Source organism: Staurois parvus, unplaced genomic scaffold (genome assembly GCF_062004578.1).
Source record: "Staurois parvus isolate SC_StPar_1 unplaced genomic scaffold, SC_StPar_1.0 ptg000019l, whole genome shotgun sequence".
NCBI lineage: Eukaryota > Metazoa > Chordata > Amphibia > Anura > Ranidae > Staurois > Staurois parvus.
Window position 1 is genome coordinate 3,146,402 of NW_028317815.1, and position 25,852 is coordinate 3,172,253.

Genomic DNA, 25,852 nt, shown 5'->3' on the forward strand with positions numbered 1-25,852 from the left:
ACAAAGAATGTGTGTTTTTTTTTGGGGGGGGGGGTTTGTAATCTTTTAAAAACTTTCTTTATGGAAAAGTGTAGTCATGTTTTATACAATTGGATTGTACCATACACATCTAATCAAAGTTTACTGTGCATTGTGTCCAGTCATATACAGTTGTCTTCAAAAGTTTGAATATCCTAGCAGAAATTGTAGCAATTTTGACACTTTATATTGAAAATATGACTGATCATGCCAATAAAGTCTTTTATTTAAGGATAGTGATCATATAAAGCCATTTATTATCATATAGTTGTTTGGCTCCTTTTTAAATCATATCAGGGCTGTGCAATTTATATCGCCCGACACCCGGAACATGTAGTTCCAAGTTCCAGGCAGGTAGTTTCCTTTCAATGTTTAGCCCTGCTGCAGGCAAGCAGCAGGGCTTATTTGACAGGTGGAAGCATTCCAAAGTAAGGATATAATACTCATGCGCTGCCGCCAATAAACGATAAGCTGCTGCAAGCACCTAAATGTGTTCCCACATCAATAAAACTCCCCAAGAATAGTGCTGCGATGCCCCCTAGTGACCCAAATAATACACTAATAATTAATAAAACACCCACCAGAGCATCAAACCCAATGTATAATAGAATAAATCTGTGAAACAAAGTCAATAAAAAAAAAAAAACTGGCTGAGCTACTAAATTCAAATGAGAAGTGAAACCTATATAAAAAATAAACCAAAATCAAGTAGCAATAAACACCTGGATAGCCTATAATAAACACTTGGCTGCGCTGAAGAATAAAGTGTAAAAAAAACGTAAAATATGTGAAACGTATATATGAAATACAACAGGATCACAATGGCAGTAAACACCTGGCTGAGCTGTAATAAACACCCAGCTGACCTAAAGCATAAAGTGAATATCAACAAAAACCAAATTAAATGATTGTAAAACAATTGTCCGACTGAGCATTCAGCCCCCCAGTGGAATATATGTGATGAATCAAGTAGATGGTCAACTGGTCTAGATATTCACAAAAGGTGCATAGTAAAAAAAAAAAAAGATAAGCAGCTCTACTGAATATAAAAAAAACAGGTGAATGATAGCACTTAATAAAGTGCAAAATGCAGTTCTAAAGTGATATAACAGTCTCTTTCTTCCAACATTTAAAGTAATGCACCAGTGACTTCAACAGATGTGCAAATCTATCGTGCTCCCTCAAATTCAGGCATGCACGCTCACCTTAACAGCTGACCCATAGAAAATATAGGCCTACATGTGCTCAATTTCAATGCCACTGGATCATTTGCTTCCACAGGTCTCTCTAGGCACTCTCAGGAACAATTCTTTACGTTACCACTCCAATGGATAGGTGCTCAAAAGATGAGGAACAAGGAACGCCTCATAGTGTAGATTTTTAAAAAAATGCCACTCGCATATATACAAGGTTCACAAAACCTATTGCAGGCATTTAAGGGAAAAACAGGGTGAGCACAGATGGCGGCTCCTACACACACCAGAGAAGACGTCACAAGCTTCCGTCCTACGCGTTACACCACGAGTCACGTGGCTTCTTCAGGGATCAGGGATTTTTATGGTAATAAAGCCTTACTATACTATGAAGAGTTCCTTGGACTAAAGGCTTCTTTCTGGCAACTCATTTTTGTTGAAGTATTGTGCTCCTTCAAAACAACCTCACTGTCTTTTTCCAGAGCAGCCTGTATTTTAACTGCGGTTACCTTTTGGGTTTTTCTTTGTGTCTGGCAGTTGTGGCTGCCATCTTTAATGGTCTGCCTGTACTTGGCTTGGTATCAAGAGATCCCCAAATGTTCCTTTTCTTAATAAGTGATTGAACAGTAGTCACTGGCATATTCAAGGTGTTGGACATCTTTTTATATTCTTTTCCATCTTTATAAAGTTCCATTACCTTATTACGCAGGTCTTTTGATAGCTCTTGTCTGATCCTTATAGCTCAGTATCTAGCCTGCACCAGTGCATCCATGTAAGGGCAAACTAACTCATTGACTATTAATACACAGACACTAATTGTAATTTAAGAAGCCACAGATGTGGGAAAATAACCTTTAATTGCCCTTTTAACCTGTGTGTGTCACCTTGTGTGTCTGTGCCAAGGGAAAACATTCCAGGCTATGTAAGCTTTTGATCATGGCCATTTGGGTGATTTCTGTTATCGTGATTTAAAAATGAGAAAACTATGTGATAATAAATTGCTTCTTATGCTCACTATCTCTAACTGCTTCAGCTCCACCCCATAGTAGAAATACTGCTACAGGGCAGCAGCTGTGCGCAAAATCATGTGTGTATATATACGTGATTTTGCATTTCCTGGTCGTTCTCCCTGTCGGCTCCGGCACAGTGTGCTTACAGTGAAGCACAAACACAGAACATAGTTAAAAACAGCACACAGTTAACACTTTAATCTCCCCAGATGTTAACCCCTTCCTGCCCAGTGCCATTAGTACAGTGTCAGTGCTTTTTAGTAGCACTGATCACTGTATTTGTATCACTGGGGATGTCAGTGACACCAAGTCAGTTCCCCCAGTGTCAGAATGCCTCCCACAGTCCCGCTATAAGTCGCTGATTGCTGCCATTAATAGTAAAAATTAAAAAAAAAAAAAGCCCAGTAAAAATATTTTTTTTTTTTTTTTTTTTTTTACTGGACATGTTAAAGCACATCCCCAACCACCCTATAACAGAAATACTGCTACAGGGCAGCAGGGGTGCGCAAAATCGTGTGTGTATATATACGTGATTTTGCATTTCCGGGTAGGGGGCACGTGCGAGTCCTACCTGCGCCGCCATTCATGGCCGTGGCTGTCAATCACCAGATCCTGGCCGGTGATTCATTGCTGGGCCCAGTGATTACCGAGCATCTCTGACGGGGAGGAGGACTGCTTTGTTTACCAACAGTCCTCCTCCCTGTCGGCTCGGGCACACTGCTCTGGATGGCTGCACAGCCATCCAGAGCAGTGTGCTTACAGGGAAGCACCAACACACCACCCCCCAGTAAAACACTCCCAGCACACAGTTAACCCCTTTTGATTACCCCTCATGTTAATCCCTTCCTGCCCAGTGCCATTAGTACAGTGTCAGTGCTCTTTTTTTTTTTTTTTTGCCACTGATCATTGTATTGGTGTCACTGGGGATGTCACCAACTCGGTTCCCCCCAGTTTCAGAATATCCGCCGCAGTCTCTCTATAAGTCGCTGATCACCGCCGTTATAAGTAAAAAGAAAAAAAATTCCAGTATCTATACCGCTATTTGTAAATGCTATAACTTTCACGTAAACCAATTAATTTACACGTGTTTGTTTTTTTCTTTTTAGCAAAGACGTTTTAATAGCAAAAAGTCAAATTTTTTTCCTCAAAACTGTCAGTCTTTTTTTTTTTCTCCTATTGCACAAAAAATAAAAATCGATAAAAAGGCGATCAAATACCACCGAAAGAAAGCTCATTTTGTGGGAAAAATAGGACGTAAATTTATTTTGGGTGCAGTATTGCATGACCGTCAGTCAATTGTCAGTTAAAGTAACACAGTGCCGAAATGCAAAAAATGGCCTGGTCAGGAAGGGGGGTAAATCCCCTGGAGGGCAAATGGTTAAATAAGACCTTTTATTGGCATAAACAGTCATATTTTAAAAATCAATGCCAAATTTTCACAATTTTTGCCAGGGTAACTTTTGAGCACAACTGTATTTTGCCATACATGATATAGTTCGTGCTACCATTTTCCTGAAAATGCCAAGTGGCTTAGGCTGTGCGTGACAAGATGATCAGTTAAAAAGCACAAGACCAGACATATTCTGCAGAAAATAAAAATAATTGAAATTCCAGAATGCAAAAAGTTGTTCAGGAACTGCGGTGCACTCTTTGTTTTCAGAAGCATTGATGTATGCAGGCACATAATCATCATAGCTCATTTGAAGTAGTGTATACATTGAAGTGGTTCTAAAGGGAGAAAGTTGTTTTGTTTTGTTTTTTTACCTTAATGTATTCTCTGCATTAAGGTAAAAAAACAACCTCTCCCCCCCCCCCCCCCCCCCTTAAACTTGCCTGATTACTCAATAGCCACAAATTATTTATTTCAGGTACGTATATAGTGCTGTCAATTTACACAGCGCTTTACATATATATTGTACATTCACATCAGACCCTCACCCTCAAGGGGCATACAATCTTAGGTCCCTAACTCACATTCATATACAAGGGCCAATTTAGACAGGATCCAATTAACCTACCAGCATGTCTTTGGAGTGTGGGAGGAGAGCGGAGTGCCCACAGGTAAGCAGTATAAATCCACTTTGTGTGCACCAATTATCCTTTGCAAACCCAGATATTTCCACTGTGCTGCATATAACTTGTGCAGAATACAGATCTGTGGAAAGGACTTACTGGGTACACCTTGTACCACCTACAGGTAAGCTTACAATCAAGAGTGCATGTGATCAGTACAGGGCCAATCGATACTGTCCAGACAAAGGTCAGGGATTTTGCATCCTCCTAGAGCAGAAAGAAAACTCCTCCGTACAAGCTTTAACCAGTGCTCTGCTAAACACTGCTAGAAGTCACAAGACTACTCTAACTGCTGATGAGAAAAGTTATTTAGCAGTTTATATTTGCTAAAATAATTGCGCCCACATGTTCTGTGTACTGTGGGAGATGAGATATAGTGGATGCAGGGTCCTGGGTTTAGTAACACTTTAATTTCTTTCCTATAGTTACAACAGGTAGTGGAAGATGATCTCTCAAGGATTCCTTCTATATTGCTTTTCTGGTGGGAGCAATTACTTTTTATTTTTTTTTGGTTTAGGACTTGATTTGTATCTGTTTCTTTGGCTAGATACCAAGAAAGTAACTGTTATTTATTATGCAGAATCTAAATTCTTTTTCTCTTTTAACGTTTGCTTGGTGACTTTAAATACTCTGTACAAAATGTTTTATATATAAGGTTTTTGTGTTTAAAAAAAAAAAAAAAGTATAGTAGTCGGCCATAACAGGCTAACTTGCTTAGGTGGTTTATAGTGCCTCTGTAAAGTATACATTTTAACCTAGTTGCATTATCTTTATAACTTTCACTTTCATTTCTGTTACCGTGTCAGTGGCATTCGTGCCTGTTATTGTGTAACTTGGCTGGAATTCCCCATGGACTAATGCCTTTCACTTTGACCTTGTAATCAGAGCTTCCTCTTAGACCTCAAAATCTGTCCCACAGCAAAGACTGGTATGTACATTTTTTTAGGAGTTATTTTTTCTAGTAAATTAAGTTTGCAGACTGTTCCTTTTTATTCCTATTCTACATCAATGGGAATAACATTAGAGAAATGACCTGTGGAGACACCTTGGGAGTGTGACAAGCACATTTCAAAACCTATTTGCATGACCTTGTTCTGAATAAAAGTTTGATGTTTCTGCACTGTAAATCCTTTATTCCATGGTGCAGAAGGTTTTTTTTCCTTTTTTTTTTTTGTACACTTTTAAGTACTCCATTGGACCAGCAGTGCAAATGTACATACAGTGCTGTGAAAACGTATTTTGCCCCCTTCCTGATTTTATTTTTTTGTTGCATGTTTGTCACACTTAAATGATTAAGGTCATCAAACACATTTTAATATTACACAAAGATAACCCAAGTAAATAAAAATGCAGTTTTTAAATGATTTAATTTATTAAAGGTAAAAAAAAAGCTGTCCAAACCTGCCTGACCCTATATGAAAAAGTAATTGTCCGCTAAATAATGGGTTGTGCCACCCTTGGCGGTAACAACTGCAGTCAAACGCTTGCAATAACAGCCAACGAGTCTTTTACATCCCTGTGGAGGAATTTTGGCCCACTCTTCTCAGAATTGCTTTAATTCAGCCACATTGGAGGGTTTTCGTGCATGAACAGCATGTTTAAGTTCATGCCACAGCAGCGCAATTCAATTTAAGTCCAAACTTTGACTAAGCCGTTACAAAACCTTTTTTTTTTTTTCTTTTAACCATTCTTAAGTGGACTTGCTGGTGTGTTTCAGATCATTGTCCTGCTGCATAACCCAAACGCGCTTGAGCTTGAGGTCACGATCTGATGGCCGGACATTCTCCAAGATTTTCTGGTAGATTGCAGAATTCATAATTCTATCAATTATGGCAAGTCATCCAGGACTTGAACCATCACACTACTGCCACCATGTTTGATCTTTTTATGAAATGCTGTGTCAGTTTCACTCCAGATGTAACGGGACGCACACCTTACAAAAAGTTCAGCTTTTGTCTCATCAGTCCACAGAATATTTGCCCAAAAGTCTTGGATTATCAAGATGTTTTTTGGCAAATGAGATGAGCCTTTGTGTTCTTAGTCAGCAGTGGCTTTCGCCTTCCAACTCTCCCATGGATGCCATTTTTGCCCAGTCTTATTGGTGAAGGTCACTGACCTTGACTGAGGCAAGTGAGTCCTGCAGTTCTTTAGATTTTGTTCTGGGTTCTTTTATGATCTCCTGGATGAGTTGTTGTGCTCTTGGAGTAATTTTGGTAGTCCGACCACTTCTGGGAAGGGTCACCACTGTTCCAAGTTTTCTCCACTTGTGGATAATTGCTCTTGCCATGGTTCACTGGAGTCCCAAAGCCCTAGAAATGGTTTTGTAACCCTTTCCAGACTGATGCATGTCAATTACTTTTGTTTCTCATCTGCTCCTGATTTTCTTTAGATTGCAGCATAATGTATTGCTTTTTCAGATCTTTTACTGTGCTTCACTTTGTCAGACAGCTTCTATGTAAATGATTTCTTGATTCAACAGGTCTGGCAGTAATCACACTGGGGTGTGGCAAGTCAAATTAAACTCGTCTTTCAAAAAATTGTGGTTAATCACAGTTCGTTCATGATTTAACTGGGGGGGGGCGAGCAGTTACATTTTCACATAGGCAGTTTTGGACACCTTTTTTTCCCTTAATAAATAAAATAATTTGAAAACTGCATTTTGTATTTACTTGGGCTATCTTTGTGTAATAAAATTTTGATCTGAATAATTTAAATGTGATAAATATGCAAAAAATATGATCGCTTAGTGCCCACAAATCTGCTCTTGACTAAAATTCCAGTCTGGCCTCAGTGAATCCGCTCAAGATTTATAGTATGTCCTCCACAAATCTGCTCTAAACAAAGTTTATAGTTTGCTTGACCTTCAACTGTCTTTCCATTTTTGAATACCTAGACTCATCATGAGGATTTGGCAGAGGTTCACTCCACTGCATTGTGGTAATGTGCAGCAACATACACTATAGTGCCAAAAGTATTGGGACACCTGCCTTTACATGCACATGAACTTTGACATCCCAGTCTTAGTCCATAGGGTTCAATATTGAGTTGGCCCACCATTTGCAGCTATAATGGCTTCAGCTCTTCTGGGAAGGCTGTCTATTAAGGTTTAGGAGTGTGTATATGAGAATGTTTGACCATTCTTCCAGAAGCTCATTTGTGAGGTCAGGCACTGATGTCGGACGAGAAGGACTGGCTAGCAGTCTCTGCTCGAATTCGCTCGAATTCATCCCAAAGGTGTCCTATCTGGTTGAGGTCAGGACTCTTTGCAGGCCAGTCAGGTTTCTCCACCACAAACTCGCTCATCCATGTCTTTATGGGCCTCGCTTTGTGCACTGGTTTGCAGTCATTTTGGAACAGGAAGGGGCCATCCCCAAACTGTTCCTACAAAGTTGGGAGCATGAAATTGTCCAAAATGTCTTGCTATGCTGACACCCTAAGAATTCCCTTCACTAGAACTAAGGGGCCAACCCCAACCCCTGAAAAAGAACCCCACACCATAATCCCCCCTCCACCAAACTTTACACTTGGCACAATGCAGTCAGGCAAGTACCATCCTTCTGGCAACCGCCAAACCCAGACACATCCATCAGATTGCAAGACAGAGAAGCGTGATTCGTCACTTCAGAGAACACATCTCCACAGCTCTAGAGTCCAGTGGTGGCATGCTTTACACCCCTGCATCCGATACTTTGCATTGCACTTGGTGATGTAAGGCTTGGATGCAGCTGCTCGAACATGGAAACCCATTCCATGAAGATCTCTACTCACTGTTGTGCTGATCTGAAGGCCACAGGAAGTTTGGTGGTCTTTAGCTATTGACTCTGCAGACAGTTGGCAACTTCCGCGCACAGCGCTGACCCACTCTGTCAATGTTCGTGGCCTACCAATTTGTAGCTGAGTTGCTGTTGTTCCCAGTTGCTTCCACTTTGTTATAATACTACTAGCAGTTGACAGTGGAATATTTAGTAGCAAGGACATTTCATGGATTGACTTATTGCACAGGTGGCAATCTATCACGGTACCACGTTTGAATTCACTGAGCTCCTGAGAGTGACCCATTCTTTCACAAATGTTTGTAGACGCAGTCTGCATGCCTAGGTGCTTAATTTTATACACCTTTGTGGCCATGGAGGTGATTGGAACACCTGAATCCAATCATTTGGAGGGGTGTCCCAATACTTTTGGCAATATTGGTGCTCTGTGGTTCCGTTCTGAATAGAAGCCCAACTAACTGTGGTGCATTTCATGGTAAAGTTCTTCCATACATTGTGGAGCAATCCCTTAAACAAAAAAAACATTTTTCTGTCCACTCTTGTTTGTTGGCAACCCATTCAGAATAAAAGACTGCCCTAAAGCAACCTGCCAAAGCATTCAGGTGTGAATGCACACTTGATGTTTTTACAGTTGCTGTTTTTGGCTTTTGATGTTTTTTTCTACAGCTAGTAAACCCCCCAGCATGTTATCCTATGTGTCCATGCACAGACTGTAATCAATGTTTTTTTGGCTGGAAAAAGACCCCAGGACTAGTTGGTTTCTAGAGGAGTTTTTTTAGCTGTCCAAATGCTCTAACGCTGAAAAATGCCACAAACCTTCATTTTTTTGGACTTTTTTTTTTTTTTTTTTTGGCCCCCCTCCGAAAAAAAATTTTTTGGTAAAAAAGAAATGATAAAAACTGCAAACGCGGGGAAACGCTGCTAAACGCTAATGCAAAAAAGCTGAAATACTCAAATAATTAACGTGACTTTTACACAGCGTTATCAATTCTGAGCATTCTTTAGTCAGAGTGGGGTTTATTTACTAAAGCTGGTTCACTCAGAATCTCATGCACTTCTGCATGGAAACCAATCAGCTTACAGGTTGTATTGCTAAAGCTTAATTGAACAAGCTGAGGTTAGAAGCTGATTGGCTACCATGCAAAGGTGCACCAGATACTGAGGGAACCAGCTTTAGTATATCTCCCCCAGTGTGTTGTAAGGCTACTTAATCTTCATGAGCCTTTAGTTTTGACCTCTGTAGATGGTTTAAAGTAGATTTCTCCATAAATGGGCAAATTTTAGCAAGCATGGAAGTGAAAATTTGTTAGAGATCAGGGTCACGCTTCAAGCCTTTCTTTTGTTTGAAACACATTTATGTCCCATCAATTTTAGATTCTGTATGTTTCATAAAACAGAACTCTATTCACTCACTTTGTTAGTATTTTATCAGGTAGTGACATAGAAATTGTACTGCACATGCTTTATGGCTCTTGTACAGGCCAGGCTGTCATGCGGATCCAACAAAGAACAACACTGTGTTTTGTGGCAACGCAGGGGCTGGCAGAAGAAATCACAGTGCTTGCAGCAAGGGACCAGGAGATTGACATTGCTGGAAGCATTAGGTTCTGCAGGATCTTCAGCTGCCAGTTCTCTTCACAACTGCAGAGTAGTGCTGGGCCAAACACCCTCCTGTTTGGTTTGCAGTCGAACATTTGAACCTAATGAAAGTTTGACCGTGAACTTTGAACCCAGGGGGCAATTCACTAAGCTGTATCTTACCGCATCTGAGTATGCAGTAAGATACCACACTGTATTTTTCCCCAAAAAAAGTTGGCATTCACTAAAAAATGCTACTAAAATACCACATGAGTTATTTTATTAAGCAATATTTTAGTAGTGAAAACGTGTTAATGTTTCAGCTGTCAGTGGGTTTCCCCACTGACAGCTTAATCTAAAAAGAATTAGCGGCAATTAAAAATTTAGCAAAGAAAAAAAAAGGCGTGGACCCCCCCCCCCCCATCCATGCCAACCCCCCCCCCCCCCCCCACACCCCCTCCTGAACCGTACCAGGCCACATGCTCTCAACATGGGGGGAGGTGCTTTGGGGCAGGGGCGACAAGGGACTCCTCCCCACAACCCAGGGCTGTGGTTGTGGAAGTCTGTGGGGGGTGACCCCAGATCCCGCCTCCTATGTGAATGAGTATGGGGTATATGGTACCGCTACTCATTCACAAATAAAAAGTTTAGTGTGACAGTAGACCGTCTTCGACCAAGTCCTTTATTTAAAAAAAAAAAAAAAAAAGAGCCAAGAAAAATGTTTCCATCGTCAGTCACGGTGTCCACCGTTGTCACATCCACACTCGCCACTACCTGACATTTGCCAGTCAGATACAAACAATTGGACGGAGCTGGCAATGATGTTACCTGTGGTCAGGTGCATTGCTTTGGCAATCACAATGCACTGTCAGAGCGACCCTAACCATTCGTGTGTACGCAGAACATCAAGGACATCCCTACTGCAAAGATTAGGTTCTGCACAGGCATTAGGAAAGGGAAGTATTCAATGGGGTGGATTTCCTAAAACGGGAGAGTGCCAAATCTGGTGCAGCTTTGCATAGAAACCAATCAGCTTCCATTTTTTTTGTGTCAAAGCATAATTGAACAAGCTGAAGTTAGAAGCTGATTGGCTACCATGCACAACTGCACCAGATTTTGCACTCTCCAGTTTTGGTAAGTCACAGCCGGTTAACATGGTGTGGAACACTGCAGGTAATTCACAGAAGAATCACATTCCTGCGCAAATTACAAATGTCCATGCAGTTTGATTTGAGCCATACACTTTGTATGACTCAAATCGCATTGCATCTGTACCTGAATCACATCGCATGGGTGTTCTCACCATTGCGATGCAATTTCTGGCAATTGCATCACGTTTTGCGATCTTTCAGGGTGGCATTAATTTATTATTGACACCTGCAACAGATTGCATGAATGTGATGCAATTGCAATGCAGTGCGGGAAACACTCAGGATTTGCAGTTTTTCCCACACCGCATTGGTGTGAACCCGGACTCAACCCAAAGGTCTTGTGTGCAGTGGGCACTTTTTTGTACTTTATTTTAAGGACAGAATTACTTTCAGTACATCTGGCTACTCCAAGGGTGCTTGATTTAGATGAAGCTCTTGCCCGGGAAATGTAGTTTTGGGCGCTGGGCAGCTGGTTTTGTTTTTTACCGTTTAGCCCTGCTCCGGCAAGCAGCAGGTTTCGGTTTTGTTTTGTTTTTTGGTCCCCCTGCCCCACATGTATCCTGGGCTCCACTTGCCCATCTGCAGGCCCAGGATCGGTATAGTGGGTGCCAGTAGTAGAGGAGGAAGGAGTTGAGCAGACACACGTACCGGGTCACTGTTATCACTTTCACTGGCTAGAATAGCTGGGGAGAAATGTATTGCAATACATCCAGAGGAGACATGCTGGGTCTTATAGACCCTGGATGTCCCAAAGAGAATCTGTTACCAAAAAATAATCACAGAGTACTTTTTTTTACCCTAAAACGTAAGGTTTTTTTTTACTTACGTAGTTCATTGATTCTTCCTGTCAGTGTGAAAATGCCTTCATGTGCAATGTACGGACAGACAGATCACACTGACATTCTGCTGCATGGCACGAATGATCTGCTGAATGCTGGTGCAATGCTTTACAGGTTCTAAATAAATAAAATGCGCATTTGTTTCCTACCCGCAAAAATAAAAAATGGGACTTTATTTGTTGTGCTTATACTGAGCACTGTAGTGTTTCCCTGTGCGAGGGTAACCTTACAGAATAAATTTTTTTTTTTTTTGTCCTCATTGGGGTTGTCGCCTCATTCGCTCTTCAAATGCGCTTCTGCTGAGCGTTCTGAGAGCCTGGCACTCCTCTTTCCTGACGAGTACCCAATCGGTGTTCATTACATTGCAAGGTCTCTCCCCTCCCTGCTAGTCCACATGTGCAGTGCTGGAGACAGGCAGGGAGGTGAGGATGAAATAGTGCAATGTTAAAAACTTGAAAAGTTTGTCACCACAAAGCCCCTTTAATTTATAAAAGCCCCAGATATTCCTAAAGGCACCTCAGATTTTTAATATGGTTTTGGTTAGAATTATTGTTTTTTTGATTAGGACAAGTAGTTTGAGGCCCTGGTTTAGTCCCTTGGACAAGTAGTTTCTTTAAAAATGTCCACACCCCATCTACTCCCATGTACATAAATAATAAGTAAAAAACTTACACACAGAAAGCATGCATTTAATATATTTGTGTATACTGAGATAAATTAGATCAACCTGATCCATTTAAAATGTGCAGTACTGTGCACATTTTTTTGGGTACTTGTGTAAAAAATTCTGTGGAAAAAAAGCCTTAAAAAAACCAATGCAATGAATATTTTTTTATTTATCAATTAACCAGATAAAAATGTAAATCTAAGCAGTACTTGTCATGTCCACTCTGCCTTTTAAAATGTCTTCAGTTATCTTAAGCACACTTGTACTGTTTTTCTTTCTTTTTTTTAATTACTCCCCTGGTTGGTTGTTTCAAACATTTAGGAGAATTAACCACAGTCCTTCGGTGGATTTAGTCTCTTGGTTTTTCTATCTAATCCCAGGCAAACTTGGTGTACGTGGCCCCAAATATTTTTTGTGTGTGTGTTTGTTCACATATGTGTATTTTATAAATCATAGGGGTTGGTTTACTAAAATTGGAGAGTGCAAAATTTGGTGCAGCTCTGCATAGTAACCAATCAGCTTCTAACTTCAGCTTGTTCAATTAAACTTTAAAAAAAAAAAAAAAAAAAAAAAAAAAAACCTGGAATCTGATTGGTTTCTATGCAGAGCTGCACCAGATTTTTCACTGCCAGTTTTAGTAAATGAACCCCACATTGTCTCATGTATTTATTCCATCTGAAGTTCCTGGATGATCCTGTAAGTAGGCTTTTTTCCTTGCTCTAAAATGACCACACAAAGCACAGAAGCTAATCTCTGTATTTGTTTGCATCCTTTGGCTGGCCATTCAGAGGTTTAGGACACTGTCCAGACACACAGCATGCCCGTAGTTGAGTAGTTTGTTTAACCACCTCACCCTCCACTCACGTTCAGTCACAACTTGCTTCTTGCACACATGCTTTCCCAATCACAGCCTGCCTCTTTAACATGCCCCCTGCTTAAGCACAGCCTGCATGTTGCCTCAGGCTGAGCAGATTATGGAAAGCAGGTACACTGTGTCTGCACAGTGTCCTGTAACTCCACCCCCACTGACAGGAAAGAGAGATGCATGGTCACATGACAGAACTTATTAATGTTATAAAAAGGTAAGAAACATCCTTTCTGAAATTAAGCAAAAAAGTTATGGTTCCTGCAAAATTACTATATAACTGTATCAGAAAGTGTCCAGAAGCTTGTGTGTTCACATTGACTTTAATTAATTATGTTGAAATCAGGGCTCTGTGTTGGCAATACCATCTCATACAGGACTCCTTGTTTTTTTTGTTTTTCCCTCAAGTATTTATCTTTATAACTTTGGATAAATGTTTGGAGTATTGTCCTGCACAAAGAATTTGGTATGCCTTCTTTGATGGTAGTGCATGATGTATAGGTATCTGCCTGTACAATTTAGTGTTGAGGAAAGTATTCATGCATATTGAATCTCTATCTCTTATGTGCAGAAATGCAACCCTCTACCTGCATGGGACCTCCACCATTTAATGTTCCTGAAGGCACTCAGTTTTGTACCATTCTTTAGGCCTTTCTTGAACAATTTGCCTACTGTTACAGCCAAATATTTCACATTTAGAATCACCAATCCAGAGCACCTTCTGCCATTTTTTATGCTCACCAGGTCTTGTGTTTTCGCCCATATGCAAGTCACTGGTCCTTTCCCTGTCCGAAACAGTGGTTTCTTCCAAGCTTGGGTTGATGTTAGCACTGGCACAGAACAGAAGTCGGCATGATGTAATTAATTTGCTGCCAATAGTGCTAGCCACTTTCTTCTGCCTCTGCAGAAGAGCTTGGAAAGCACATCTGGAACTGGTCTTTTGTTTGTGAAGGATCTTGTTCTTGCAGTAGACCTCCCAACATCTTGTTGCTGTGCTCAGTTTTGCCACTATGTAAGTTTTTTTTTTTTGTTTTGTTTTGTTTTTGTTTTTTAAGAACATAGGACTGTCCTTAGTTTTCAAATTGTTAGCCTCAGACTGTTAGTAAAGAATCGCTTTTCCTCACCATTTAATTTCTGCTACACAGTTAAATTCTCTTCTGTTATTGATTGTATTTTAATCCACATGTCATTTTGTTGTTCATTAGTACCTGTTTCATATATTTGTTTAATCTTGCACTGGATTTTATGCCTGCAAAATCCTGTAGTATATCTAAAGCCAAATCTTTTTCCATTTTCATATAGAAGAGGAATGTTTAAACCGCTATAATTGTTTCCATTGGTTTCATTATTAACCTTAATTTCCTGTGCTGTAAATTCAGCAGGAAGTAAGAGGTTATCTTTCCATTATGAGGGAAATCCTCTTGGTTGTCACAAGAACATTGGAAGATTTCCCCTGTATTCCTGTTCTGGTAACTCAAAATGTTTGATTTTTCCCTCACTGTAATTCCTGGTAACATACACTCACCAGCCACTTTATTAGGTACACCTGTTCAATTGCTTGGTAACACAAATTGCTAATCAGCCAATCACATGGCAGCAACTCAATGCATTTAGGCATCTAGACTTGGTGAAGACGACTTGCTGAAGTTCAAATCGAGCATCAGAATGGAAAAGAAAGGGGATTTGGTGCCAGACGTGGCATGGTTGTTGGTACCAGACGGGCTGGTCTGAGTTTTTCAAAAACTGCTGATCTACTGGGATCACTTACAGTGAGTGTAAGTGATTAAAAAAATTGGATTCCCCCCCCATGAAAAACATTTCATTTCTAAAAACTTTGAAAAGACTGCACATTCCTTGCTGTATATTGTGCAGTCCCTTTTGTGAGGAATTGAGTATATTTCCGTTTTTTTCCGCTTGGTAAATGTGGGTAGAGGGTTCTGAACATATTTCAATTTCTTTTTAGTTTTAATGATTTATGGATCTACTATTAAATTACCGACTTATGGGTGGTGATACTACTTCAGCCAAACCCTGGGCATGCTTAATTCTTCTGTGCTCTTTGTCATGGTTGTGTTGCTCCCAGTATAACCAAAGCTGACATAATGAAGAGGGATGTTTTCCTCCTCCTGCACTTAACATGACTTTATCACCCAGCATGAATCTGAACAAGGCTTTCTGCTATAATGTAGAAATGTTTTTATATTTAGATGTAAACCAAGGCATGCACTGTGCTGAGAAAATACGTGCACTACTGTTTCGCTTCTGTCTCCTGCTCTGCATTTTGAGTTGGGCTCTCAAGAGATCCATATTGTAGGCATTACCATGGCAACATTTTGGGGAGGGAGGAGGGAAAAAACACCACTTTGCTAAGTTTAATCTGTGTTCCCCTGTCCCTAAGAGATCCTCCAATGATCCGTGACTTCACGGGCTAATTAGAAAGGGACAGAAGAATAGTCTAAATAAGTCTGTGTTTAAAGCCAGGCATCAGGATGCTATCATTTTTTGTCAGTTTGATTTTACACGATTTCAAAAGGTTTTTCTAAACTGTTTATATTATTTTTTTTTTAATTTGTAGAACAATTTAATTTTGGCTAAAAAATTACAATAAACATTTCTTAGAAAGTATATCCATGACATTATGCTTGCAGAGCATTCTGTGCTTTCTAAGGAGCAAACCCAGCACTGCTTATATGTTTTTAGAAGAATGTTACTTTGCTTTTGCCTTGTATTCATGGGGAGAGGCAAGAGGGTTGCAGACCTACCCACTGAGCACTTGCTATCTGTGACTTCAGCTAGGCCCTGTTTTTGCTTAGCAGTACATTTTTACCTGAATAATAGTAAAACGTTATGTGCTCAGAATAAAAAAAAAAACACCTTTTTAAAGTGTATTAAAACTTTTAATTTTTTTTTTTCCTTTAGACCTTATGCATAGGCATTTAGGGGCAGAAAAGTCACTGCCAGCATGTCCAGGAACAGCAGAGCTCTGGCAGAAAAAAAACCCCACTTGACACGTGTATACGCTTGTTAACGCTAGATGCGTTTAGCACTTGTGCATTAATTCATTCAGTGGCCAGAATAAATTATTCTTGCCAATGAAATTAATAAACACCCAAGCTCTTGACACTACTAAAATGTGTTACTTAAATGTGTTACTCGCGTTACAAAGATCAAATGTTTTTTCTGCTGAAAAGCTGATGCCCAGAGGAAAAGAGTCAAGAAGAGATGGCCGAATGTCCGGTGTGAACGAGACCTAATATTAACCTGTTAATTCTGTGAATAGCACACTTCCTGTCCCTTCTTGTAATCACTCACATCTCTGCATGTTCTTGCTGTTTTATGTTTTTGCGAAGAATGATCTTAGCCTGCAAAAAGGAAACTAACAAACATGCTATACTTACCTGCTCTTAGCAGTGGCTTTGCACAGAACAGCCTCGATCCTTTTCTGGTGTCCCCCGCTGGAGCTCCTGGCCCCTTCCTCCTGCCAAGTTCCCCCAGAGCAAGCAGCTTTCTATGGGGGCACCTGAGCAGATTTGCTCCCAATCCCGCTACTCTGTTTGTCCATTCACACATGGAGCATGGATCAGCACCGCCTCTACTCTCTCGCCATTGGCTCGAAGGCTGGGTTTGACAGTCGCAGAAGCCAGTGGCTCCTGCTGCGGTCTCAGTCAATGAGGAGGAAGATTCCCCGGAGAGCCGCTGCTCTCGTGCACATCACTGGATTCAGATGGGGCCTATGTAATTATTTGGGGGGGGCTGCTGCACACAGATGTTTTTTTACTTTTATGCATTTTATGCATGAAGGTAAAAAACCTTGAGCTTTTACAACCACTTTAAGTCCTGCTAGATCACTTCATGCTGGCCCCTTTTCACTTCATGCTGGCCCCTTTTGCAGGTATAGCTATGTAAAACATTAATAATAAGTGCCTATATTGTTTAAAATACAGAAATACACATGCTCAGTTAGTTTCTAGTTTTAGGCACTGTGCAGAATTTGTAGCGGCTGATCTGTTGACAGCCTAAAGATTTAATGCTGCTCAGGTGCTCTGGGCTTCTGTAAAATAGCAGCCTCCACAAGAAGAAACAGGAATAATGATGGAGGCAATATACAGCACACACTAACTTTGGTAGGATAACTATTAATGTGGAATGTATGTTTCTTCGTACTTTTTTTAACATGTTGTTGTTGGTAAAGTTCCGCTTTAAATGCCTGTATAGTTTTGAGAAAGTAATGTAACATTGTAACACAAGCATAGTAGAAGTTAAAGGACTTATGTTTTGTTTCTTTGAAAGCAGTTTACATGACCAGATGTTGAAATCTGGGCATCTGATTGGCTCTTGTTGAATCCCAGAGTACTACTTAACACCATATCGATAAGTATTTTGTGACATAGGTTTGTTTTTTCATGAGCAGACAGAATCTGGATCTGATGTGCATAGTAACTAATCGGCTATTTCAGCTTGTTCAGTTAAAGCTGAATGGCAATTTTTACATAGTTACATTCAACTAGCTTTAATGCAAAGTGTTCTCCGATTGGACAAGGTGGAAAGGTGGATCACTTCCAGTCAGGTAAAAATTTGCATTAATTGAAAAAAACAAAACACAGTGTTTCTTGAATGGTGCCTATGGCAAGTGAGCAACTTCCTGTGTTCATTATGCAAAAATGTGTAGGCACAGGACCTGAAAGCCAGCAGCAATCACTGTAGTAGTGTTGCTTAGTAGAGTGGTTTCCTTCTTCAACGGGAACCCACAGGTATGGCACACACTTACATTTGTCCAAGTTGGACTATTGTAACTAGGTAAAAAATGCCATATCTAAACCTCAGCTTTTGGCTCTGAAAATGAAAGAAGCTGGGTGCTATGCACATCTGCTCCATATTCTGCTCCAGTTTTGATAAATTATCTTTATTGCATTTTAGATACACATTTGCTTCCCCTCTAGTAAGGTTAGCCGTACATGGACATCTATTTCTTCATTGATGGGCTCAATTCACTTGACAGTATCGTTTTAACATTATACCTCATGATATAATTCACAAACTTAAATATCACTTATGTGATTGTTGGACTTTTTTCACATAAAATGGATATTTCCATCTGTTGCATTAATATTTGGAAATAATTTTACAGTAAAATTCCTTCCTCAATAGGTAAAAAAAAGCATCCATAATACACTTTTTCTGATTCATGTGGATGTCTTAAAGAATATGTAAACCCAACATTTCATATTTATGATACGTGCCTGCTGTACTATGTACTTGTATGAAAAAGTATAATGTTCTCTTTCTATTGCTTCTTTATGTGCAATCCCAGGGGTTCCCAAGTGTTCCTCTGCTTTCCTTCTAAAACTGACCACACTGGGAAGGAGAGCACAGTATGGTCAGTTCTCTAGCTGTGCTTGGAACTCTCCTACAATGATCAAACTTGTACTGACAACTCCTCCCCTCCTGCACAGCCATTCACTGGAAAGACCAGTGTAAAGCTGTTTCTCCTCCCCCGGCTCTCTCTGCAGCTGAGAACAGAGGGTATGTGAACAGTTATTAAAAAGAACAAAGGTCTCTATAATTGTATTTACATCTATAAACAAATGTTTTACCTTTGATTTCTATTTTAAACCTTATGGATTGTTTTACAAGGTGAGGGTTCCCATATACTTTAAGTGCCGTGAAAAATGTAGTAAAAATAAAATAAAATAAAAAATAGTCATATAACACACAGTAATTAGTGCATTACATGCAATGTGCTTTGCTGAGCTAAGCCTGTTAATGAGTGGGTCATATCTCCCCATCCTTGGACTGCTATGACCTTTTTTCGAATGCTAATTTGTCAACCGTGTATGGTATTTGGGATTAACCCTTCTGTGTAGAATAGTAAAAGGTCAGGCTTTACTTGGCTCTGGACACAACTCGGAAAATCTTGCTGTGAGCTGTTGACTTTAGGGAGCACTCATTTTCACATTCTTGAGCCAGAATTGACTTAAAGCGGAGTCCCAGATGTTTTTGTGTTTATTAAGTCACCCACACCGTCCCTTCTCCCCTTCTCTCCACCACGGTGCCGGTATCTCTACTGTGGGCACCAGGCTGTGACAGCTTGTGAAGAAAATTTTCACCAACAGAGCACAAAGAGCAAAAAATAAATAAGTTGTCAACCTTCTTCCTTCCTTTGTCTGTATACCAAAAAACTTTTTTTTAGTTCTGAACAAACTTTTAATCTGAACCTATACATACACATTTACCATTTGCCTCAGGCACTTACCAGGTCCTAGAACAAAGCAGGAAGGTCGAATGACTGCTGTCAACATATAGAAGGTGTGCTGAGGCAGGCTTGACAGCAGACAACCACCTGATTACCCCCACCCCCCATTCCCAGTCACTTCTAGTACTAGCAACAGTGATAGGAACTGTGGTAGAAATGTTGTGTTAGGACATCTGTGTTAGGAAGTTTTAAAGACACTCATATGAAGTGAATGTCTAGATTTCCATTTTAAGCAGATCAGTCGTATCGGTGTCTACTTTATAAAGTGTACACATTTTCTTTAAGGAGCATAAATATTTATGACTGTACACAGCATTTTACAGCTAAAGCCTTTAGGTTTATAACAGTGGTTTAATGAATGAATGTGTTTGGGCACCAGAAAGTTGTATTTATGGCAATTTTTAAATGATGTTGTTGGTGGCATATGAGTACATGTTCTATGTAGAACCTACAATTTAATAGGACATGCTTGAACTCTAAGTTGTGTAAGCCTGGTTCTGCAAGTTTCAGTCACTTCCATTTTCCTTTTTTTTTCCAGGCTTTACCCAGAAATGGCGAAATGGATCCATATTACGTGCATTTTCATTTTTGTTCTACATTTGACAAAACCAGAATTGTACATCACTTTTATGAGCGACACAGAACTGAACCACCTAACCGTTGATGAAAACACAGGATATGTTTATGTAGGAGCAGTTAACCATTTGTACCAGCTTACTGGGGGGCTCGGGTTGATTTTTAATGTCTCAACGGGACCAAAAAGGGATGACAAAAAATGTACACCACCTATTGATCAAAACCAATGTCCAAATGCTTTTCTTAGCGACAATTATAACAAGCTGCTTTTACTAGATGTGCCAAAAGAACGGATAGTTGTATGTGGAAGCCTATTCAAAGGAATTTGTTCTCTAAGAAAAATTATCAATATATCTGTGGAGATTTCTTATGATGACAGCAGAGGAGAGAAGTCTTTTGTTGCCAGCAACGATGAGAAGGTAGAAACTGTGGGACTAATAGCAGATATGACAGATAAAGGACCACGCGTTCTCTTCGTTGGGAAGGGCACAAGTCAGCATGACAATGGGATAATTATCAGCACACGAATACTTGACGAAATGGAGGATAAAGGCCCTTTTGAAACTTACCATGATTCTGCTAACTTAAAATATGGCTCTGCCTCTGCTAACACACAGCAGTTTATTACCGTCTTTGAAGATCCTCACCGTGTCTATTTCATTTCCAGTCGATTGGATAAAACCTTACATAAAAATCGGACATTAATTACCCGATTATGTAAATCGGATTTTAACTATTTTTCCTATGTTGAGATGGATCTTGGCTGCAGAGATCAGAACAACATTCCTTATAATATCTGCACTTCTGCTTTCCTTGCCAGTCCAGGACAGGAGCTAGCTGATATAATGGGCCTGTCCAGTGTCCAGGATAAGGTTCTCTTTGGAGTTTTCAACACTTTTATCAATAATAGAGAGAAATCTGCTGTATGTGTGTTCCCACTGAGTACAATTAACCAGAAATTTGAACAAAATCGTGAAGATTGTTACACAGGCTCTCTAGAATCTGTAAACCAAGACGGCGAGAGCATATTTACAAAGCCATTTGGAGATAAAATAGGTTGCGTAAAACAGGTACAGTAAAAAAAAATGTCCTGGTATTTGTGTGAGCTTTGTTTACAGAGACCTTGTCTCTACTGATTAGAGTTAGAGACTCTGTCAAGTTTTGATTGTGTGTTTTGAATTCTGTTGCGGGTCCTTGTGACAACTGCAACCTTATTCTTGTATGAGTATGACAAGAAAAATAAAAAATCATTCCTCTGGCATCATAGACAGAAAAATTGACAAATTTTTTTACACAAAAGCTTTTGCAAAGCTTTTTGGTAAAGCAACTTTTTTGAAGCCTTTAAAGCATCTTTCACATTCACCGTTCTACATTTTGGGGAGGGTAAAACATATGTAAGTGAGGGGAATTTCCATCTTTGATGGCAGCAAAATTAAAATGATTACACATAATACTTTATACAATTTCAAGTACAGGCTGTTTGTAGTCATCAGGGCTTTAAAGCAGCAAGCTGCGTAGTTCCCTCATTATTTATGCTTCTGATCTTAGGTTCCCAATCTATTGTAGGACCCATGTCTTATGGCTAAAGAACTTGAGTGGCAGCTGCAGCTAAAATATTAAATCACTGATTTATGTGTTCTGTTTCCACTGACACTATACCAGAACCTTCTATTGCTTGTGTTGCTCTTCCATTTACAGCTAAAGTTAAATTTAAATTACACTGTGAGCTTATTTGTTCTGGACCTTGAAGATATGTAGCTTACAGAAAATGGATGTGTAATTGGTCCTATTTTATATAGTAATTGTAGACTAAAATTACATTTTAAGCTTGCTACATGATATGCACTCTGGATATAAATCCATTTATTGACACCTATAATTCACATTTTCAAGTTGGTATTTTAATGGCATGTAAGACTCTGGGATAGTACTTTACATATTAACATATATAATTATTTCACATAAAGTGTTGCATAGAATGCCTGATGAGCTCTTTTTCTGTCTTAAAAAGATAGTTCATGGAGGGGAATGAAGTGGATAATCCACAAGGCCTAAATTTGTGAATAGGCCACACAGACCAGGGATAGTTTGTAAAGGGTGCTCAACCCTTTGAAGAGTGAGGGCCACTTAAGTGATTTGGTAACTGGTCATGGGCCACAATGAGCTATAGGGTTTTAATGCCCCCCAAACTACAAACGTAAATGTGCCCTTATTGTCCTGAGCCCCCTAAAGGCTGCTTTCACACTAATGTGGTTTACCTGCACCTCGGGTGTAGCGCAGTACATCCTGCAGCTTTCCTAGGGATTAGATGCTCTGTTGACATAGAACCATAGACTTTCTTAAAGTGCACCAAAACTGCGCAAAAACTCCTGCATTTGCTTAAAGAAAGCACACCAAACCTGCAGGATATAATAAGTCTATGGCTCAGTGCAGCTAACCTGCAAGAAAGCCACAGGTTCACTGCACTGCATACGTGGAACAATGTAAAAGCAGCCTAACAAGCCTTTTTTTAGAAGTGGTAATATGCCCATTGCAAAAGTGCAGTGTATGTGAGGTTTAATACATTGACCTTCTTTTCCTTCTCCAGCTTAATCTGGCATTGCTGTCCAAGCTGCTAGAAAGATTCCATGTGAAGTGCACTTGGTATCACTCCACCTAGGACAGGAGCCAGTCCTACAGAGGAAACATCAGCTTATGTGGCTCCTGCTCCCTCCGTGGCCGGCTCCGACTCCATGCACTCTAATGCTCTGGGATGGCTGGTTGACAACCCATTGATCGTGATCTGGGCTTGCTGACCCTCTATCCCAGAGCATGAGGTTGGGGGCCACAGGTTGAGCACCCCTGGTTTGTTTTCATTTACTCAGTTTTCTTTGTTTTGAAAATGTGATACTATGTTGTAGTAATCTGTGAGTTTTAGAAGCTCTGATTGGAGAGTCCAGCTGTCTTAGAGCATGCAGTGATTTATTCTATTTTTGGTCTTTTTTGTAGTCCGCAAATGCAAATGCAAATGAGTCTGTGAAATATCCGTGTGGATCTGAGCACTTGCCTTACCCACTACAGAGCAGAAATGGTGTTACTGAAAAAGCTGTGCTTGTGCGAGAGATGAACCCCTTTACCTCTGTAGCAGTGTCTGTTGAGAATGAACACACTATTGTGTTTCTAGGAACAGCTGAAGGAAAACTGGTGAAGGTAACTCGATTCTGCCCTAATGAACTTGCTTTGCCTATATTTTTAATGTGTAAAAATAAGTTTTAAAATGCTTGCTTAAAGGAAATAGAACGTATTTTGTCTGACATTTGTATTGTGCAGTTTAAAAAATAAAACAAATATCAGGTTGCTTTAAAAGAAAAGTATTTTCCTCAATGGCCATGTCAGAGTATTAAATAAAGATTTGCCTGCCACATGCCAGTTTTTTTGTTTTGATGTGCTTTGCTATATGCCATGTCGGTTTGTTGCTCTAGTGGTACTGCAACTAATACAAATGTGGGAAAGAAAAAAAATCTGTGATGGAGAGCCTTGATTTTAGTTGAAGCTTTTTTTGTTTCAGATACTTCTGTTTAATGTTGTTGTAGATATTTACAGACATCTGAAAACATTTGCATAATCTAGTCATTTATGGTCTGGAGGCCTTCACTTGTACCTTCAGGTCAAGTGTTCACAGGTAGGCTGTTTGTCAGCCAGGAGTTTTCCCCCCAAGATAGGTTGGTATTACAGTATCTCCCTTCCCATTTCCATGAGAACAAGTATGCACCACTGATGCAAATATGCAAGATTGTACAGCGCTAATCTGTTGGAACATGCACAATCGGGAGATTGTCCACTGTCAAGTAATCACAAGATGGTTAATACCTGTAGGAACCATTAAGCTGACCACGTTTTGAGTCTACAAGAATGCATTTATTTTTCTTCACAAGTCCTCTTGTGATCCAGAGTCAGCTAATAGCTAGCTATTGCCCACTGTCCGCTGTCAGGACAGAGCTGCTCCCCTGCCGTGACAACTCAGTGATTATTGTTAGTGGCTATAGCAGCTAGCAATAATTGCATGAAAAATCCGACGGGCTGGTTGTACCCTTGTAGTACAACAATCTAATTGGCTACAGTCAGCCTGCCCATAGACGGTTCAAATCTCAGTCAGTATCTGCTGAGCCGGCCCAGATTCGAGCCATCTATGGCTGGTATCAGGCCCCATTTAGGCTATTGCTGTGTGGTAATGCTTAGTAAAATGCATTGTTTACTGCAATGCCAGTAATTTTTGATAGCACCCCCACTGCTATAGTAGCAGGCAAAGCAGGTGCGCTGCCATGTACCACAATAAATCTGTCATGCGCTGCAATAAAAAAGGGCTACATTGATATGTTAAAATGTACTGCCAGCCTGTTCAAAATGAATACTGCAGTGCACTTTAAAGCATGGTAATGCATTGTGTTAACATAGTACATAGTGTGAAGGGAGCTTTTGTGATGTTTGGTTTCAAAAAAACCTTTTCTATGTAACCTGTAGTATCTGAATATCATTGGACAGCAAATGGTATATTTTATATTTTTGTTGAAACTCCTCCTTGGTAACTATTACAAACGTTTATTTATTACAGGTACTTGTATAGCGCTGTGAATTTAGGCAGTGCTTTACATATAGGTTTATATATTCACATCAGTCCTTGTCCTCAAAAAGTTTACAATCTAAAGTCCCTAACTCGCATTCATCATGCACATACTAGAGCCAATTCAGATAGGAGCTAATTAGCCTACCACTATCTCTTTGGGATGTGGGAGGAAACCCACACTGGCACAGGGAGAACAAGCAAACTCCAGATAGGTAGTGCTGTGGTTGGGATTCGTACCAACACCCCTAGTGCTTGCTAGATGGAAGTGCCAACCACGTACTCACTGTGTTGCCAAGCTTTTTTGAGTTTAGAATAGAGTGAAAATGGATTAGAACACCCGTCAGTTTTTATTGTTGTCTGTGTCCCTGTTAGGGAGATTTGCCCTCTCTATTTGTCTTGTTTTATTACTGAAAGTAAAAGAAAAAACAGAAATCTTTTAATGGCGGCGCCAGTTTCGGTAACCCTGGTGACCACCTAGATTCCCTCACTTTGGAGGTGTTTCTTCCCAGTTCCTGTTTTGGCTATAGCGCAGAAAGTAGAGCAAAATCTCCACATTGGGACACAGATGGCAAAAAACACAGATCAAGATTTGTTTGGTTTAGCAAGGACCAGCCAAACTTTGATCTGTGTGAAATCCTTGATTGGCAGATCCAATTCCATTGAACTTGACTGCTGGAAAACCTTGTTCGATCAGCAACTTGCAGCCAATCATCAGCCGAGTGCCCCCAGAGCAAGCTTACTTGACTTTTTTAACCACTTGCCCTCCAGAAGATTTACCCCCCTTCCTTATCAGGCCATTTTTTGCGATACTGCACTGCGTTACTTTAACTGACACTTGTGCGGCAACGCTGCACCCAAATTAAATTTATGTCCTGCCCCCCCACACACACAAATAGGTCTTTATTTTTGGTGGTATGTGATATTTGATCGCCTCTTTGTTTTTTTATTTTTTGCACTATAAAAAAAAAAGGCTGCCAGTTTTGAGAAAAAAATAATATTTTTTATTTTTTTTCTATTAAACCTGTCCAGTAGAAATTTTTAAAAAAAATCAAATTTCGTCATAAATGTAGGCCAAAATGTATTTTGCTTCCTGTCTTTGCTGAAAAAAAAAAATCCCAATACGTGTAAATTTAATTGGTTCACGTGAAAATTATAACGTTTACAAATGATATAGATACTGTAATTTTTTTTTTCTTAAATATACAGTGGTGCAAAAAAGTATTTAGTCAGCCACCAATTGTGCAAGTTCTCCC

General features: G+C 39.9%; 1 protein-coding gene across 2 annotated transcripts in view; it reads left to right on the top strand.

Annotated features, from left to right (window-relative positions):
* PLXNB2 (plexin B2) overlaps positions 1-25,852 on the top strand; it is a 280,669-nt gene that overhangs the window by 163,736 nt on the left and 91,081 nt on the right. For both annotated transcript variants that reach the window (XM_089684488.1, XM_089684490.1), the window contains 2 exons: positions 19,959-21,066; positions 22,985-23,185. In XM_089684488.1, the coding sequence (XP_089540614.1) occupies positions 19,972-21,066; positions 22,985-23,185 (1,296 nt within the window). In that variant the 5' untranslated portion in view covers positions 19,959-19,971. The remainder of the gene's footprint in view (positions 1-19,958; positions 21,067-22,984; positions 23,186-25,852) is intronic.